This window comes from Staurois parvus, unplaced genomic scaffold, assembly GCF_062004578.1.
Source record: "Staurois parvus isolate SC_StPar_1 unplaced genomic scaffold, SC_StPar_1.0 ptg001192l, whole genome shotgun sequence".
Taxonomy (NCBI): Eukaryota; Metazoa; Chordata; class Amphibia; order Anura; family Ranidae; genus Staurois; species Staurois parvus.
In genome coordinates this window covers 4,204,076-4,219,007 of record NW_028318988.1, presented here as the reverse complement: position 1 = coordinate 4,219,007, position 14,932 = coordinate 4,204,076, and the positions used below count along the sequence as shown (strand labels likewise).

The window sequence follows — 14,932 nt, the reverse complement described above, 5'->3', positions numbered from 1 at the left end:
TATTTCTGAATACTTGCTGTATGTTGCTTTAAGCGTCGTGACGTCACATATTTAAAATTGTAAAAAGGATAAGGCGCTATATTCTTTTATTACATTTCATGGCCATTATACCTATGAAGAAAAATCCATAAGGAAGCAAGGAGACCACCTGCTGGGAAGAGTGAACACTCCATCCATCCATCCATCCATCCCAGGGAAATAGGGATAATCCTATCCATTTATCACTAAGTCCAATTAAAGGGACACAAGCTTTTTATAACCTCACTAAACGGTTTGGTCATATACACCAGGTGAGAGCACAACCGGGGAAAGTGCATAATATTTTTTATGATTGGTGGACTGCACGGTTATTATCTCCTATCACAGCACGAGAAGTGTCAAAGTCACAGACGTAATAAGGACATGTTTGCAGCAGTAATATAATTGCAGTGATATTGATATTTATATATTCTTTTGATGTTGGACTTTCAGTGGTATTTGATCACCTGTGCACTTTTTATATTTCGCACTATAAACAAAAAATGACCGAAAATTATGAAGAAAAACTATATTTTTTACTTTCAGCTATAATAAATATATAGTAAACTCAAAGTTAGTTATAAATTTAGGCCAAAATGTATTCTGCTCCATGTTTTTGGTAAACAAAATCCCAATAAGTGTATATTTATTGCTTTGTGTGAAAGTTATAGCATCTACAAGCTATGTATACTATGTACTATAGATACTGCAATTTTACGCCTTTTTTTGCTATATAGCGCAGCACTAGTTTAACTACTTGCCGACCGCAGATAGCCGAATGACGGCTACACTGCGGCCGGCCAGTTCTGGGTGGGTGTCACATGACATCTTCCCAGAACGCGCTCTCCTGCGCACCCCCGGGGGCGCGCACCCGGCGATCTCCGTGATCGCTGTGTCCTACGGACACAGCTGATCACGTGATGTGGTAAAAGGCCAATCACAGCGGCCTTTTACCACGTGATCAGCCATGTCCAATGACACGCTGATCACCGGGAAATGCAATTGCCGGTTCTCGGCTGCACTTTCCTCACGCTGTCAGATCGTGAGGAAAATACTGCTGAGAACTGGCAGCTGTTAGAGCAGGGATCGGCACCGATCATCAGGGCACTGATGATCAGTGCCCTGATGATCGGTGCCCAGCAGTGCCGCCCACAAGTTATGCCTACCTGTGCCCAGCAGTGCGCCCACTAGCTCTGCCCACCTGTGCCCAGAGGTGCACCCACCTGTGCCCAGCAGTGCACCCACCTGTGCCCAGTAGTGCCACCTACCTGTGCCCAGCAGTGTCACACACCTGTGCCCAGCAGTGCACCCACCTGTGCCCAGTAGTGCCACCTACCTGTGCCCAGCAGTGTCACACACCTGTGCCCAGCAGTGGCACCCACCTGTGCCCACCAGTGCCACCCACCAGTGCCCATCAGTGCAGCCCAGCAGTGCTGCCAGTCAGTGCCCAGAGGTTGTGCCAGTCAGTGCCCAGCAGTGCTGCCAGTCAGTGCCCAGCAGTGATGCTAGTCAGTGCCAACTATCACTGCTATCAGTACCCATCATCAGTGTCGCCTGTCAGTGCCACCTATCCGTGACACCTCATTAGTGCTGCCTATCAGCACTGCCTATCAGTGCCCTTCAGTGCTGCCTATCAGTGCCCATCAGTGCTGCCTCATCAACGCACATCAGTGAAGGAGAAAAATTACCTGTTTGAAAAATTTTATAATAGAAACAAACTTTTTTTAAAAATTTTTTGCAATTTTTTTGTTTATAGCGCAAAAAGTAAAGCGCCCAGCAGCGATTAAATACCACCAAAAGAAAGCTCTATTTGTGAGAAAAAAATTATAAAAATTTCATATGGGTATAATCTTGCATGACCGCGCAATTGTTAAACAAAATGCGGCAGCGCTGAAAGCTGAAAATTGGCCTGGTAAAGAAGGGGGTATAAGTGCCCGGTAGGCAAGTGGTTAACTGCCAATTGCGAGGTCATGCAATATGGTACATAAATTAAATGTATGTCCTTTTTTTTCTCACAAATAGAGCTTTCTTTTGATGGTATTTGATCACTTGTGCGATTTTTATTTTTTGCGCTATAAACAAAATTTTCTGAGAAAAAAAAATTGTTTTGAAAAAAAGTATATTTTCTCATTTCTCTCATAAAAAATATCCAAAAACTAAAATTTCATCATTAATGTAGACCAAAATGTATTCTGCTACATGTTTTCCGTAAAAAAAAATCCTAAAAAGTGTATATTTATTGCTTTGTGTGAAGTTATAGCGTCTACAAACTATGGTATAGATAATGGAATTTACACAGCTTTTACTTTCTGACTGCCCATCACATTTCTTGAGGTGCTAAAATACCAGGACAGTACAAACACCCCCAAATGACCCCTTTTCAGAAAGTAGACACCCTAAGCTATCTGCTGAGAGACATATTGAGGTAATGGAAGATTTATTTTTTTTCCACAAGTTTCTGGAAAATGATAAAAACATTTTTTTTTTACACAAAGTTGTCATTTAAATTATATATTTCTCGCACAAGCCATGGGTATATGTGGAATTACACCCCAAAATACATTCTGCTACTTTTAACGAGTATGGGGGTACCACGTGTGAGACTTTTTGGGAGCCTATCCACATACAGGAGCCTGAAATCCAATGACCACTTTGAAAGCCTGAAGGTGCGTAACTTCCTCATTTCACTTCCTCATTACCTACCACAGTTTTGAAGGCCCTGAAATGCCAGGATAATACCCCCCCCCCCCCCCCCCCAAATGACCCCTTTTTGGAAAGTAGATACCTCAAGGAATTTAAAAAGAGGCATGGTGAGTATTTTGCAGATCTCATTTTTTCTCACAAGGTTTTGAAATATAAAAAAAGAAAAGAAAAAATATGTTTTTGTTTTTTTCCTTCATTTTTCAAAAACTTGTGGCAACAAATGAGATCTGCAAAATACTAACCATGGTTCTTATCAAATTCCTTGGGGTGTCTACTTTCCAAAAAGTGGTCATTTGGGGGGGATTTGGTGCTATCCTGGCATTTCAGGGCCTCCAAAACTGTGATAGGTAGTCCGGAAGTGTAACGAGGAAATAAAGCCCTTTAAAAGCCTGAAGGTGCTTATTGGATTTTGGGTCCTATACTTGGTGTCAGAGCCTGGGTCTGAACCTGGGCTTTCTGTTGGGAGTTGCAATGTTTCTTCTTGCTGAGCCACCTGGAATGCTGGTCAGCTCCCTTGACAATTATTTGGATGATCCTACCTTGACCTTGTTTATCATGAACCTTGAACCCCTTGCCCCTCCCATGAACTTCCTGATATAACCATGTCTCTGCACTTCCTGTTTGCCAGATTATTGTGCTCTCCAGCCAGTATCGTGCTCCTTATCGTCTGTTATTATCCATGTTTTGCTATAATTCGTTATACACCCTTGGCTTGTTCTTGACTATGCTTCTGCATGATCCCAACCTGCTACTGTTCATTGCCGACCTTGGCTTGTTTACTGACCACGCTTCCGTTTGATCCTTACCTGTTTATAAGCTACTGGACCTCCGCTTGCTCACCTCCCGGTGGGGTGATCCTGAGGACCGCGACCTGGTGCTAACACGCAGCCAAATCCATCTCCACCATTAGGAGCTCTGGTGAACACTGGTTGGTACTTAGACTCCGCACCTCAGGTGATCCCACAATTCCACTACGATGACCTGCCTGTGTACCTATCCTGCTGGTTTCAGGTAAGCCTTTCCACTGATATAGCAACTGGTCTTTGAGCCTGACCCCTGATCGCGACACTTGGCTAGACTGCCAAAACGTCTCTCACATGTGGTACCCTCATACTCGGGAGAAGTAGCAGAATGTGTTTTGGGGAGTAATTCCACATATACCCATGGCATGTGTGAGCAATAAATCATTTAAGTGAAAATTTTGTGTTAAAAAAAAAAAAATTGTCATTTTCCAAAAACTTGTGGTAAAAAATACATTCTTCTATTGATTCAACATGCCTCTCAGCAAATAGTTTGGGGTGTCTACTTTCCAAAAAGGGGTTATTTTGGGGGGTGGGGGCATTTTATGCCCAGCATTAGAAGTTTATGCCACACATCATTCACTCTTCAAACCACCTGAAGACCAAGCCTTTTCTGACACTTTTTTGTTCACATGAAAAAAATCAGTATTTGTTGCTAGGAAATTCATTTAAATCCCAAACATTCTATATTTTTTGAACCAAACACCCTAGTGAATAAAATGGTGGGTGTTGCAATTTTTTTAGCTCACATAATACTCCTGCAGCAATTTTTCAAAAGCAATTAAAAAAAAATCTTTTTTTACTTTTAATGCACAAAAACAGAAAATATTGGCAAATTATTTGGTAAAATATAAAATATTATGGTATGCCGAGTACATAGATACCAAACATGACATGTTTTAAAACTGTGTATGCCCCGTGCAATGGAGGCAAACTGCATATGCTTTAATATCCATAGGCAACACTTTAAAAGCCTTTACAAGCTACCATTTTAGATTTACAGAGGAGGTCTAGTGTTACAATTACTGCCCTTGATCTGATGTTCGTGGCGATACCTCACATGCATGGTGCAACCGCTCTTTCCATACTGGCACAGGGTCAAGGCTCACGAACGCAGGTGCGCGCTTGCAAGGGGGGGGGGCAAGAGTACTTTTTTTTTTTTTTTAATAATTTTTACACCGTCCCCTTCCTTTTTTTATCACTTTTAATGCTATCACAGATAAAAAGTAAATATCCGCTATAACTTCAATGGGCATTGTCATATATTCTTTTTTGAGAAATCTGGGTTCTATCAGACTCTAGATATCTCCTCTACCCTTACATTATCTAATCAAACCAAAATCGGTGTGATCAGATGCTTTCCCAATGTACAAATGGCGCTGTTTATATCCTGCAAAACTGAAGTGATGAAATGCTCGTAGCTTCCGATTTCTTAGGCTATAGAGATGATTGGCACCACTTTGGTCTCCAATCAGCCCTATGGTCAGCTGGCAGAAGCACTGGCTGCATTCTCAGGTTCCTACGATGGCAAGAGTACTTTTTTTTTTTTTTTTTAATACTGCCCGAGAAGGCCTTGGAAGGCAGCGGGGGGAGGGGGGGCATTGTCTCCCGCTGCTTGTAATTAGCCACTAGGATTGCTTTTACATGAAAGCCTATTGCCAGCTGAAAAAAATGATACCATTCAAAGTCCAGTGATGTACCAGTACGTCGCTGGTCCTTGTTGGGTATATTTGCTATGTTCTTTTTTTTTAGTATGCAGTATCAGTGAACTGATTGAAAAAAGAGAAGAAATTTCTTCCAGAAAAAGTGTGTGGTATGCCCACTATTAGAATATACCACCCTGCACCCACCCATTTCTAATGGTGGGCACACATTAGGCAACACGGTGTCACATGCGCCAGTTCCAAGATGTCTAAATAGTGGCACACTTGAATAAAAATTGTCCACGTATAAGTGGTACCCCATATGGAAAAATGATGACACCAAGTCCCAAACTATCTTGCCACTACTTCCCGTGTTGTCTGGGCATCCGGGGGGCTGCACGTGATTATCTTTTCCCTCGTAAATCCAAAACATAAGTATAGCCTGTTGTCCTCTCACAGGTCTTCTACATCTTGACCCCATATCTGGCACACTTGCAGGGGAGAAATTGTTTGAATGCAAGGCAGCCAGAAAAATTAATGAGGGACTCATCAACGCAGATGTTTTGCTGGGAGTATAGACATCTGTAAGTTTTTGGTTAACCTCCCTGGCGGTCTGATTATTTCAGATTTTTGGTGCTGAAAGCGGTACCATTATTTTGCATGGAAATATGTAGTTTTTTTATTGTAGGCTGTACAATATATTTAGGAATAACTCACTGAAATCTGTCCGAACAAGAGTCTATTAAACATCCCGGGTATGATAAAATTTGAAACACAAAATCATAAATTATAATTTAATAAATAATCTTAAAAAATAATAATATAATAATAATACATTTAATTCAATAATATAATCAAACCAAAAACACTGAAATTTGAAATATAGCGCTAAGTTCGCACATCACTGAGCAAAGTCGCAGAATCGTTTTCAGTGTCTGATGAGGAATTTTCCCCACGAATCATTATCACTCAATTCTGCAAGTGGTTCTGATTTACTATCGCTGTTCTCTAGCCAGTCTAAAACCGCTTTTGACCTAAAGGGACACTTTTTGGACACCATGGACTTTTCTAAGTTTCCAGGCAGAAAGAACAGTCAAAATGCAGGCAGGGCGCTGGACAAAGCACTTGGGACAAAATGTATGTGAAATGGGTTGAAACAGCAATGTTTTACTATGTAAAATCGTTTTGAAAAAAATGACATTTTTTTTTAATTTTCAAATTTCCCGCCGCCGGCGGCGGCGCCCGTACGTCCCGACGTCACAGGGACCGGAACACAGGAGCCGGATGCCGGCATCGGCCGGAGGAGATGGCCGGGGACGTTGCAGGGGACACATCGCGGGAGCGAAGGACAAGGTAAGCTCTGCAAGGACTCCCTATGCAGCGCCGCATGGTATTCCCGAGTGTAGCTCGGGGTTACTGCTTTTGGTACAGACATTTTACCCCGAGCTACACTCGGGAATACCGCTAGGGAGGTTAAGGTGATTTGCGAGGGGCTGAATTTTGTGGAGCCGGTCAAATTTAGGGTCACCCCGAGGACAACAGAGTGTATTGTCGTTGAAATGCATAAAACACATTATACTCTCATATCTATGCCTAGCCATGGCAGCAGAGAACACGGACATATGATGAATCGGGTTTGTAGACCAATACTACCGCAATTAATTTTTTTTAGTAATGCCCATGTTGAGGTTTAGGTCCAAAAAAATTTTTAATTCAGAAACCATAATGAGTTTCCATGCGAATGGTCTGGCAAGGTTTGAATTTGGGTTGGCGGCGATAAACTGTTGTGCATATAAATTGCTTTGATCCACAATCAATGCATACAGATCTTCCGTGAAAAACAGCTCCAAATAATCAAGGGGGTTAGTTAAATTTGCTATTTCCACCTGAATTCCAAGTTGCGCAGTGAATGGGGGAAGTATGGGTGCTGCAGAATTTGTGGGCTGCCAATCGGGATTTGCAAGCACATCTGGAAGGATACTAGGGGCTCTATGGTCCTGTGTGCGAATTCTTGGTGGTTGCGGGACAATACTTGGGCTCGCCACTGCACCAGCTTGTACTGCACTTATGGGACTCGCCACGTCACCAAGTGATACTGCAGTGCTGGTATTATTATTATTATACAGGATTTATATAGCGCCAACAGTTTGCTCAGCGCTTTACAATATAACGGGAGACAATACAGCAACAATACAGTTCAATACAAGGGGGTAAGGAGGGCCCTGATCCTGGGAGCTTACAATCTAAGAGATATCTGAGACCAAGATGTACTAGGCTGCTGGTGCTCGCCAGTTCACCAAAAGGTAACGCGGCACTAGTACTGGCAATCTGCTGCATATGAGAGTCATAAAAATTAACCGGCAAGTGCTAACAGAGATCAGGCCTTATTCTGTGAACACTGCAGTTTTGTGTGCAATGTATCAAGTAACAGTGACCTACTGACACTGCACTTGCTGGGGGAGAAGGGGGGGGTAAGCGTAGGGGCTAAACGCAAGTGCCAGGGCTGGTCCCACTAACACTGCATTTTTGGGGACATTATACTAATGTGAATGCTGGTATAGTGCTGATCTGATCAAAGATATTGATCCGTTCAGACACTATACTAGCAATGGAGGTTTATTGTCTATGAGCGTCTTCCTGGCAATCAAAAGGTTAAATGTGATGACTGGTGTACTGATGGGCAATCTGACGCTATCTGGGAGGGACGTGAAAACCACGGGAGCGCAAATTGTGTGTGTGTGTGTATGTACAGTGGGGCAAAAAAGTATTTATTTAATCAGCCACCAATTGTGCAAGTTCTCCCACTTAAAAAGATGAGAGAGGCCTGTAATTGGCATCATAGGTAGACCTTAACTATGAGAGACAAAATGAGAAACAAAATCCAGACAATCACATTGGCTGATTTGGAAAGAATTTATTTGCAAATTATGGTGGAAAATAAGTATTTGGTCACCTACAAACAAGCAAGATTTCTGGCTCTCACAGACCTGTACCTTCTTCTTTAAGAGGCTCCCCTGTCCTGCACTCATTACCTGTATCAATGGCACTTGTTTGAACTTGTTATCAGTATAAAAGACACCTGTCCACAACCTCAAACAGTCACACTCCAAACTCCACTATGGTGAAGACCAGAGAGCTGTCGAAGGACACCAGAAACAAACTTGTAGATCTGCACCAGGCTGGGAAGACTGAATCTGCAATAGGCAAGCAGCTTGGTGTGAACAAATCAACTGTGGGAGCAATAATTAGAAAATGGAAGACATACAAGACCACTGATAATCTCCCTCGATCTGGGGCTCAACGCAAGATCTCACCCCGTGGGGTCAAAATGATCACAAGAACGGTGAGCAAAAATCCCAGGACCACACGGGGGGGACCTAGTGAATGACCTGCAGAGAGCTGGGACCAATGTAACAAAGGCTACGATCAGTAACACACTACGCCACCAGGGACTCAGATCCTGCAGTGCCAGACGTGTCCCCCTGCTTAAGCCAGTACATGTGCGGGCCCATTTGAAGTTTGCTAGAGAGCATTTGGATGACCCAGAAGAGGATTGGGAGAATGTCATATGGTCAGATGAAACCAAAATAGAACTGTTTGGTAGAAACACAACTCGTCGTGTTTGGAGGAAAGAGAATGCTGAGTTACATCCAAAGAACACCGTACCTACTGTGAAGCATGGGGGTGGCAACATCATGCTTTGAGGCTGTTTCTCCGCAAAGGGACCAGGACGACTGATCCATGTACAGGACAGAATGAATGGGGCCATGTATCGTGAGATTTTTAGTGCAAACCTCCTTCCATCAGCAAGGGCATTGAAGATGAAACGTGGCTGGGTCTTCCAACATGACAATGATCCCAAACATACCGCCCGGGCAATGAAGGAGTGGCTTCGTAAGAAGCATTTCAAGGTCCTGGAGTGGCCTAGCCAGTCTCCAGATCTCAACCCCATAGAAAACCTTTGGAGGGAGTTGAAAGTCTGTGTTGCCCAGCGACAGCCCCAAAACAACACTGCTCTAGAGGAGATCTGCATGGAGGAATGGGCCAACATACCAGCAACAGTGTGTGCCAACCTTGTGAAGACTTACAGGAAACGTCTGACCTCTGTCATTGCCAACAAAGGATATATAACAAAGTGTTGAGATGAACTTTTGATATTGACCAAATACGTATTTTCCACCATAATTTGCAAATAAATTCTTTCCAAATCAGCCAATGTGATTGTCTGCATTTTTTTTTCTCATTTTGTCTCTCATAGTTGAGGTCTACCTATGATGCCAATTACAGGCCTCTTGCATCTTTTTAAGTGGGAGAACTTGCACAATTGGTGGCTGACTAAATACTTTCTTTTCTTTTTTCTATAAAACATGTCCAGTAAAAAAAATTAAAAATCAAATTTCGGCATACATTTAGGCAAAAATGTATTCTGCAACATGTCTTTGCTAAAAAAAATCCCAATACCTGTAAATTAATTGGTTTACGTGAAAGTTATAGTGTTTACAAATGGTGGTATAGATACTGGATTTATTTTTGTATACTTATAAGATAATAAATCAGATCAAGTGTCTTGATTTAAAATTCACGGAGGCCCAGTCAGTAAAATTTTCTTCTGGCAGAGGTCTCATGTTTGCACTAGAACACATCACAGCTCCCCCTTTTACATCACAGCTCCCCCTGTACATCACAGCTCCCCCTGTACATCACAGCTCAGTGTCTTTAACCTATCCTTCACCTCATAGCCCCCTTTACATCACAACCCTCGTTAACATCACAGTCCCTTCTTTACATCAGTGACCACAATCTCCCATTACTTTTACATCACAGACCCCCCCTTCATATCACAGCCTCACCCCCTTTACAGTAGTACTACACAGTCCTCAGCTTCTCCCCTTCACATCACTGTGCCCCTTCATATCACAGTTTACCTTTTACATTGTATTCTCCTTCACATCACAGTGCCCCATTACTTTGCCATACCCTTTATAACACAGCACCCCTTTATAACACAGCACCCCTTTATAACACAGAGCCTCTCACATCAGAGTGCCCATTTATATTATAGTGCCCCTTTCAATGCAAGCCTCCCCAGCCTCACAGTTCTACCTTCAGCAGGGCAGAGGCAGTTATCTGTTTGGGATGTCCTCTCCTGGGTCTCCCACCTATCATCCTCACAGCAGGGCAGGGGGCGAGAGGTGCTGCAGATCTGGATGGAGGACAGGAGCTACACAACTCATTATATAGGCAATCAGGTGATTACCGCTTGTTCGTTTGAAAAGACTCTCCCTCTCTGTGCAGATCTGCAGCACCTCCCACCCCCTGCCCTACTGTAAGGATTAAATCAGAGGCCATTCGGGGGACCCAGGAGAAGACACCCAGCTGCTAAGTGGCCCAGACAGAACTGTCACTTGGTCTGGGTCTGGACCACGGTCCGCCATTTATTGATCCCTGAATTAGATATTTTGTACCATTTGCTAGTTTTCACTAAGAGGCGCCTGCTGCATCTGCTGGTACCCAGCCCCTGAGCCCACACATCTATATTTTAGATTAAGATATCCATCCAGGAGGATTTAGCACTGTCCATACTGTAACTCTGGCAACCAATGTTGAAGCCCTAATGAAGGAGGATGCTTTGTCCCAAAACGTGTTTGTTACTGGTTTGTTACTGGTTATAGCGCTGATGCTATTTGAGCAATAAAATAATATAATGAATTAATTGTTTTTATTTTATATGATCTAGGTCAATGAAGATTCCTTGCAATCAGTTTCTTCCAATGCAACTTTTACCCATTTGACAGACTTCATCCTTTTCGGATTCCCGGGCCTCAAGAATTTCAACAATTTACTTTCTTGTGCATTGTTTTGTATCTACCTCTTCACCCTTTCTGGCAATGGCTTTGTCTTCTTCTTGGTCATCTTTGACCGGCATCTCCATACCCCAATGTATTTCTTTGTCTGCAATTTGTCCTTTATAGACATGACTTACACTTCAGTAACCATCCCGAAGATGTTGGCCAAGTTCCTGATGAACCTGGATACCATTTCCTTCACCGCCTGCTTTGTACAGATGTATTTATTTCTGTCTTTGGGAGCAACAGAGTGTTATCTCCTGGCCGTAATGGCCTACGATCGCTACATAGCTATATGCTCACCCTTACACTACCAAACCATCATGACAAGACAACTTTACATAATACTGTCAATGGCAGCCTGGTGTGGAGGCTTTGCGGCTCCAATCGCAGTCACCTTTCTTGCCTTAAATGTACCTTACTGTGGTTCCAACATACTTTACCATTACTACTGTGATACTGATCCGCTGCTCAATTTGGCTTGTGCCGACCTATCCCTCAATATAGCAGTTGGGACTTCCATTGGCGCCGTTGTCATTTTGTCAAGCTTTTCTGTAATTCTTATATCTTACACAAAGATTATTTTAACAATCCTCAGGATCAGTTCCAAAGGAGGCCGGATTAAAACCTTTTCTACCTGCGCCTCTCACTTTACAGTTGTCAGTATATTTTTCTTGCCGGTTTTGTTTGTGTGCGTTCGTCCACCAGCTCTCTACCTACCTGAGGTGGACTCTTTGTTGTCCATGTTATATACAGTATTAACTCCCACGATGAATCCCATAATATACAGCATGAGAAACAAAGACATTAAAATTGCTTTCCAGAGGAAAATAGGCTTCATCTGTACCAGAAGTAGTTTGGCCACAGAATAGAACGCATGTGATTAATGAATTTTAATTTAAGCCAAAATGTATTCTGCTAAATTTCTTTGGTAAAAAAAATCCCAAAAAGTGTATATTGATTGCTTTGTGTGAAAGTTATAGCGCCTACAAACTATGGTATAGATTCTGCAATTTACACAGCTTTTACTTTCTGACTGCCTATCACATTTCTTGAGGTGCTAAAATACCATGACAGTACAAACACCCCCAAATGACCTCTTTTCAGAAAGTAGACACCCTAAGCTATCGGCTGAGAAACATAATGAGTCCATAGAAGTTTTTGGAAAATGACAAAAACATTTTTTTTTCACAAAGTTGTCATTTAAATGATATATTGCTCACACAAGCCATTGTTATATGTGGAATTACACCCCAAACTACATTCTGCTACTTCTACTGAGTATGGGGATACCACATGTGTGAGACTTTTTGGGAGCCTATCCACATACAGGAGCTTGAATTCTAATAACTCCTTTGAAAGCCTGAAGGTGCGTAACTTCCTCATTTCACTTCCTCACTATCTATCACAGTTTTGGAGGCCCTGAAATGCCAGGAGAGCACCAAACCCCCCAAAATGACTCCTTTTTGTAACGTAGACAAGGAATTTGATAGGAAGCATGGTGAGGATTTTGCAGATCTCGATTGTTACCACAAGTTTTTGGAAAATGAAGGGGTCATTTGTGAAGGGGGGTTGGAGTTGGTTCTACCCTTGAATTTCAGGACCTCTAAAACTGTGATAGGTAGTGTAATGAGGAAATAAAGCCCTTTAAAAGCCTGAAGGTGCTTATTGGATTTTGGTGTCCTGTACTTGGCTCGACTGCCAAAATGTCTCTCACATGTGGTACCCCAATACACCTTGGGAGAAGTAGCAGAATGTATTTTGGGGAGCAATTCCACATATACCCATAGTATGTGAGCAATAAATCATTTGAGTGACTATTTTGTGTAAAAAAAAAAAAATATATATATTTTTTCATTTTCCATAAACTTAAATAAATTCTTCTATTGACTCAACATGCCTCTCAGCAAATAGTTTGGGGTGTTTACTTTCCAAAAAGGGATCATTTTGAGGGATGGGGGCATTAGATGTTTATGCCACAAATCACTCACTCTTCCAACCAAGCCGTTTCTGACACTTTTTGTTCACATGAAAAAAATCAGTATTTTTTTGCTAGGAAATTAAACCCCCAAACATTATATATTTTTAAAGCAGACACCCTAGTGAATAAAATGATGGGTGCTGCTATATATTATGTCACATAGTACTCGTGCAACGATTTTTCAAACACATTTTATTTTTAAATACACTTTGTTTACATTTTAATGCACAAAAACACAATATATTGGCCAATTATTTGATAAAATATAAGAGATGATGGTATGCTGAGTAAATAGATACTAAACCTGACATGCTTAAAATCTGTGCATGCCCTGTGCAATGGCGACAAACGGCATTTTGACTATCCATAGGCAATGCTTTAAAAGCCTTTACAAGCTATCATTTAGATTTTTTTTTTTTTTTAGAAAAATTTTATTAGGTTTTAACAAATTACAAACACATAGAAATAATGAGACAGTTATGGTACCCATGTGATATCAATTCTAGCGGGGTATAGTATTGTGGCAAATAAACAGAACACAACCCTAGAGCGGTGATAGCCGTTAGGAATGGGCGTTATTACAGTACTAAGGTATACTAGTCGTGGTGATGAACAGTTAGGAAAAGCAGTCTGAGGAGGTGTGAAGGAAGAGGTTTGTACGTAGAGAAAATGATAGCATCCAGTAGGGATTATGCAATCCGACTATGAGCTGACGATTGTGTAATTTGCCTGTAACTGATGTTAAATAATGTAGATGTACATAGACGTCCACAGTATACCGCCCATACTGTGTCCAAAACACAGTACAGGAGAGAACATCTTAGGAATCGGGTGGCGGGAATAAATGACAGTGGGAAAAGGGACGGGAGAAGAAAAAAGAGAAAATAAATGAGTAGGAAAGAGGGGGGGGGGGAGAGTTTGTGAATAATCAAAGAAGTCAGTGTGAATGTGAAATATAGAAACGATAAGATAGTATGGCCTCAAATCAGTAAACACACAGGAATGGAGAAGATTATATTCGAAGGTGTAGAGGTAGTAAAGAAAAATAGGAGACCAAAAGACCGAGATATGGAAGAAGCAATGAGATACAGGTCAGTGATCCGTATTTAGAAGGTGGCAAAGAGAAATTGGAGAATAATGATGATGAAATAAATAATTATAGATTGTATATGTATTATATATGTGTTAGTACAGGTTCCACCATGGGTGATGTAATGTGATGTGAAGGAAATGTCATCTTCCATCCGGCTAATGAGGGTCTATTGTGTAAGAATAGTGTCAAGTTTGTAAAGGATCATAGATCGAGAAAATAATTATGGAGTTGAAGTATAGGAGAACGTGAAAACTAGAGACAATCAAGAGCAATTAGACAAATAACCAATTCACACGGCCGATTAACAGATAAAGTTATATTGAGTCTGTATCTGGGTAAAGAAGGCCTGCTCCTGTATGGATAGGGAGCCTGTAATATATGAGTTCCATTTTCTAAAGTAATGGGATTCCTTTGATGTAGTCGGAGAGGTGATTATGTAAAGCCTGTCCAGGTGTAAGAGAGAGTTGAGTTCTTGTTTGACCCCCGTCATGGTTGGGGGGGAGTTGGATACCCATTGACGGAGAATGAGACGTCTTGCAATTAATAGACAGGTTGATATCCAGGATTTGTTGTCTCTGAAGGATAATGTTTGTGAAGAGAAGAGACCAATGATGGGCTGTTCCATAAATCCGAAGAGCAACGGCAGCGGGTGGATGGGTAGTCGGAAAGCTGTGATAACGGATATGAAATTAACCACTTGCTGCCAGAATGCCGAAATAGTAGGACAGGTCCAAAATCTGTGTTGTAGGGATGGTTTTTGAAATCCACACAGAGGGCAGGTAGACAGAACCGGGTTTGTTTTGGAGTAGAGACATGGTATGTAGGCATGATGTAAAATCTTGAGCTGT

At 41.8% G+C, this 14,932-nt stretch overlaps 2 protein-coding genes across 2 annotated transcripts in view; both read left to right on the top strand.

Moving 5' to 3' along the window:
- LOC149438454 (olfactory receptor 6N1-like) overlaps positions 1-11,963 on the top strand; it is a 42,340-nt gene extending 30,377 nt beyond the window's left edge. The window contains exon 2 of the mRNA XM_089659962.1: positions 10,902-11,963. Within this exon, the coding sequence (XP_089516088.1) occupies positions 10,902-11,882 (981 nt within the window). The 3' untranslated portion in view covers positions 11,883-11,963. The remainder of the gene's footprint in view (positions 1-10,901) is intronic.
- A 2,645-nt stretch (positions 11,964-14,608) lies between these two features.
- LOC149438453 (olfactory receptor 6N1-like) overlaps positions 14,609-14,932 on the top strand; it is a 31,457-nt gene continuing 31,133 nt past the window's right edge. The window contains exon 1 of the mRNA XM_089659961.1: positions 14,609-14,803. Coding sequence (XP_089516087.1) covers positions 14,609-14,803 — 195 coding nt within the window. The remainder of the gene's footprint in view (positions 14,804-14,932) is intronic.